The 5,000-nt window shown below is 37.7% G+C and overlaps 1 protein-coding gene across 1 annotated transcript in view; it reads left to right on the top strand.

The window, feature by feature from the left end:
* The window catches only part of LOC138864827 (uncharacterized), a 5,829-nt gene extending 1,948 nt beyond the window's left edge, over positions 1–3,881 (top strand). The window contains exons 2-3 of the mRNA XM_070133434.1: positions 1,745–2,232; positions 3,868–3,881. Coding sequence (XP_069989535.1) covers positions 1,745–2,232; positions 3,868–3,881 — 502 coding nt within the window. The remainder of the gene's footprint in view (positions 1–1,744; positions 2,233–3,867) is intronic.
* Positions 3,882–5,000: the final 1,119 nt, after the last annotated feature.

The following is a 5,000-nucleotide window of genomic DNA, read 5'->3' as shown; positions in this document are numbered from 1 at the left end:
CTCTTATTCCTTCTCTTCCTCCTCCTCCTCCTCCTTAGATGACCAACTCGAGAGGCATTTCCTTTGAGAATTCTGGCGCCGCGATCTAGAACATTCACGAAATAACACTTATCTATAACATCGAGAACGCCCTCTCCCTCGGCCTCCCCTCCCCCCTCCCTCCTCCCTTCCTACCCCTCGGCCTCCCTCTTTTCCTTCCTTCCCCTCCCCCAATCCTTCCCCCTTCCCCTCTCTCCTTCCCCAACGCTTTCTTCCCCTCCCTTCTCTCTTCCACCTCCCCTTCTCCCAAACTCTTGCTTCTCGCCTCTCTCTCTCTCTCTCTCTCTCTCTCTCTCTCTCTCTCTCTCTCTCTCTCTCTCTCTCTTTTTCTCTCTCTCTCTCTCTCTCTCTCTCTCTCTCTCTCTCTCTCTCTCCCTCCCTCTCTCTCTCTCTCTCTCTCTCTCTCTCTCTCTCTCTCTCTCTCTCTCTCTCTCTCTCTCTCTCCCTCCCTCCAACCCCTCCCTCCAACCCCTCCCTCCAACCCCTCCCCCTCCCCCATTCCCCTCCCCGAGTGCATTCGACCAAGCACCCCTCCTCCTCCTCCCTCCCCCGCTCCCCCTCCCCCCCCAAACACAGTCGTTACGAGAAGCAAACTACCTCGTGTAAGTTGCCTTAATTATGTCAAGATCATTAACAATATACATAAGCTGCTTCGCCTTAATTATCCGCTCGTTTGCTTCCCCTCCGGCGCTGCTTCCGAGTCCGCTGGTCCGCTGGCAGTCGGTTCTCGCCGGTAGTTAGGTTAGGTGTGTTCAGAAATTGGTCTTCGGTTTTTTTTTCTCTCTCTCTTTCTCTCTCTCTCTCTCTCTTTTTCTCTCTCTCTTTTTTTTCTTTCTTTTTGTTTCTTTTTTTCTTTCTCTCTGTTTTTTTACTTTTTTATCTTGTTTTCCTACTCTTTATGTTTTCTCTTACTTTTTCTCTTTTTTTTTTCTCTTAATGTAGTTGTTTCCCGCCGGTTACGTGTGTTCAGTAATTGGTTTTCGTCTTTTTTTATCTTTCTCTCTCTTTTTGTCTTTTTTTTTTTTTTTTTTTTTCTTTCTCTTTGTTTTGTTTTTTTTGCTTTTTTCTTACTTTTTATCTTTTTTTCCTACTCTTTATCTTTTTTCTTTCTCCTTTTTTTCTTACTTTTTGTAGCTGGTTCGCGTCGGTTACGTGTGTTCAGAAATTGGTCTTCGTTTTTTTTCTCTCTCTCTCTCTTTCTCTTTCTTTTTTTTTCTTTTTTTCTTTTTTCTTTGTTTTTTTGCTTTATTCTCTTTTTCTCTTTTTTTCTTAACTTTTGTCTTTTTTTTCTTTTTATTTTTTCATTTTTCTCACTTTTTTCTTACTTTTCTCTTTATTCTCACTTTTTCTCTTTTTTCCTACTTTTTCTCTTTTTCCTCACTTTTTCTCTTTTTTTCTTACTTCTTTTTCTTTTTTCTCTTCTTATCTTTTTTTTCTTTCTTTTTTACTTTCTCCATTTTTTCTTTCGTTTTCTACGTCTTTTTGTTTGAATGTCGCTTCTTCTGTTGATAGTTTTAACACACTTATTTTGTCTGTCGTCTCTTTATATCTATTTCATGTCGCATTAATAATCATTTGCTTTATCTATTATCATGCATTATTACATTAATATTTCACTATATATATATATATATATATATATATATATATATATATATATACATTTATATATAGAGCGGGATAAGTTCAGTCCCCTTACAACCAGTGCTAATTACCTTACAACCAGTGCTAATTACCTTACAACCAGTGCTAATTACCTTACAACCAGTGCTAATTACCTTACAACCAGTGCTAATTACCTTACAACCAGTGCTAATTACCTTACAACCAGTGCTAATTACCTTACAACCAGTGCTAATTACCTTACAACCAGTGCTAATTACCTTACAACCAGTGCTAATTACCTTACAACCAGTGCTAATTACCTTACAACCAGTGCTAATTACCTTACAACCAGTGCTCATTACCTTACAACCAGTGCTAATTACCTTACAACCAGTGCTAATTACCTTACAACCAGTGCTAATTACCTTACAACCAGTGCTAATTACCTTACAACCAGTGCTAATTACCTTACAACCAGTGATAATTACCTTACAACCAGTGATAATTATCTTACAACCAGTGCTAATTATCTTACAACCAGTGCTAATTATCTTACAACCAGTGCTAATTACCGTACAAGCAGCAGTGGTAACAGACTATTATCTCGTTGTATGCCGGTGATAAAGGGATAATGATAAGAATGATGATGATGATGATAATGAGGATGATATTGGTGGTGACGATGACAAAAATAGGTAAAGAAAGAAAGAAAGAAAGAAAGCCAAGTAATTATTTCATTATATAAGGAAAGCAGATTATAAGGAGCAATGATGATAAAATATTTATTTCGTTGTATGTCGGTCTCGATGCAGGGACCAATCTAATACACGAGGGTGAATAATGGCGAGTGTCATGTTTACTCAAATGTTGATAGATAGCCAGTAACTCCTTGTCTCATTTTCATCACATTGTTTCCTATTTATCCCAAATCAGAATCAGATTTTATTTTTTTCCTTCGTTAACCGGCCATAATGCTTGAAGATAAGGTATATCCCAAATCAGAATTTTTTTTTTTTTTCCTTCGATAACCGGCCATAATGCTTGAAGATAAGGTATATCCCAAATCAGAATCAGATTTTTTTCCTTCGATAACCGGCCATAATGCTTGAAGATAAGGTATATCCCAAATCAGAATCAGATTTTTTTCCTTCGATAACCGGCCATAATGCTTGAAGATAAGGTATATCCCAAATCAGAATCAGAATTTATTTTTTTCCTTCGATAACCGGCCATGATGCTTGAAGATACGGTTTTCAGTCCGTTGGAAGTTTATCAGTCCAAGCAAGTTCTCCTCACAGGAAGTTCTGATGATGAGCGTGACCTTAATGAGATTCGATTTAAAAGATAGCTGTAGTTTGACGTATAACTGTTTAGGGCAGAGCAGTAGCACAGGATAGACGTAAATAGAGCGATCATATGGGGGTCTCACTTATGGCTCTATTAAGCTAGGGTACTCATACATGCTTTGGTTTCAGTCGCGGTTTTAAATATGGATTACCATTCGAGGTTAGCATCAATTTGAGTCTTTAATTTGAATTACATCTGGAACTCGTATCATGATCTTTACCATCAGGGAAGCTAAGTGGCTTCAGCTGCTACTAGGATTATCTTTTTCAGCTGTTTAATGTTTCCTGTCGTGGCAAGGGCTTAGCTCAACACCATACGTTTGCAACTTGATCAAGAGGACTGAGTGTTATGCTATAAAAGGACTGAGTGCTATGCTATAAAAGGACTGAGTGCTATGCTATAAAAGGACTGAGTGCTATGCTATAAAAGGACTGAGTGCTGTGCTATAAAAGGACTGAGTGCTATGCTATAAAAGGACTGAGTGCTATGCTATAAAAGGACTGAGTGCTATGCTATAAAAGGACTGAGTGCTATGCTATAAAAGGACTGAGTGCTATGCTATAAAAGGACTGAGTGCTATGCTATAAAAGGACTGAGTGCTATGCTATAAAAGGACTGAGTGCTATGCTATAAAAGGACTGAGTGCTATGCTATAAAAGGACTGAGTGCTATGCTATAAAAGGACTGAGTGCTATGCTATAAAAGGACTGAGTGCTATGCTATAAAAGGACTGAGTGCTATGCTATAAAAGGACTGAGTGCTATGCTATAAAGGACTGAGTGCTATGCTATAAAAGGACTGAGTGCTATGCTATAAAAGGACTGAGTGCTATGCTATAAAAGAGTACTAATAGTTTAATACTTGTTGGGTCTTCAGTGCAACAGGGATAGGGAATGGTGGAATCCTTGCCCTTAAGTAGGATGTCGTCTAATAACCTGCTCATTAGGATATTAAGTTTAATAGGTTGTGTCACATTCAAACTCTTCTGAATAATCGCTTTTCATGTTAATACCTTGAAGAGAACGTGAAAAGATTAAAAATTGTTATCCTTTTATTTAGATTATCAAAGATATTTAAGATAAAAAAAATTTGTTTGCAAGCCTGAATCTGAGTCTGTTTAGTACTTTCGTCTGATACGACCCGGGGGGGGGGGGGGATTCGTAGAGTCTAGGTCGCTGAGTGGTTTGAAAAAAATAATAACGGGTTGAACATAGATATAAAAAAGTACAAATTTGCAAATGTTATAATAGCAACATCACAATTTTACGACACTGAAGCACCACTGAAAACAATTATTTAAAAAATGCCAAAACATGAACAGAACGACGTGCTCGAGATTGTTAGAATCCAACAACAAAAATAATGAGAAAAACGATTTTGATAATGATAAAGATAATAACAATCAGGAAGACGAGATTGTTTACGCCTCTCCCAGCACCGATTCCTCTACGCCAGTGGTTCCGTGGCCCAGACCAATATACAATGATCTCCATGGCACCGCTCAGTGACTTATCTTCTCAGATTCAGCTGTTATTTCTTAAGAATAGTGTGATGATTCAGTTACTATAGGACAAGAACACTATGGAAATATTCCAATTTATTGATATGTGAGAGATAGTTATATGCAGGCACTGTAGGTGAGATAAAATTCAGAGAAAATGAAAAGGGGGAGAGAAGGAGCGAGAAAGGGAGATCAAAGAGAGAGAGAAAGGGAGATGGATAAGAGAAAGAGAGGATAGAGGGAGACAGAGAGATAAAAAGGAAGAAAATGGGGAGAGAAGGAGCGAGAGAGGGTTGATAATAATGATAATGATAATAATTATAATCAAATGGTGATAATAACAATAACAAATATGATAACAATTACAATAATAATGATAATAATTATGATACTGATGATGATAATAAAATAATTCTAATAATAATGATAATGATAAAATAAGTATTTGAAAAAGGTCATTCTGACTGAACACCTGCGACACCTGCAGTTGATAGGTCATCTCGCCGCG

This window comes from Penaeus vannamei, chromosome 18 (assembly GCF_042767895.1).
Source record: "Penaeus vannamei isolate JL-2024 chromosome 18, ASM4276789v1, whole genome shotgun sequence".
Taxonomy (NCBI): Eukaryota; Metazoa; Arthropoda; class Malacostraca; order Decapoda; family Penaeidae; genus Penaeus; species Penaeus vannamei.
This window is presented reverse-complemented; position numbering and strand designations above follow the sequence as displayed.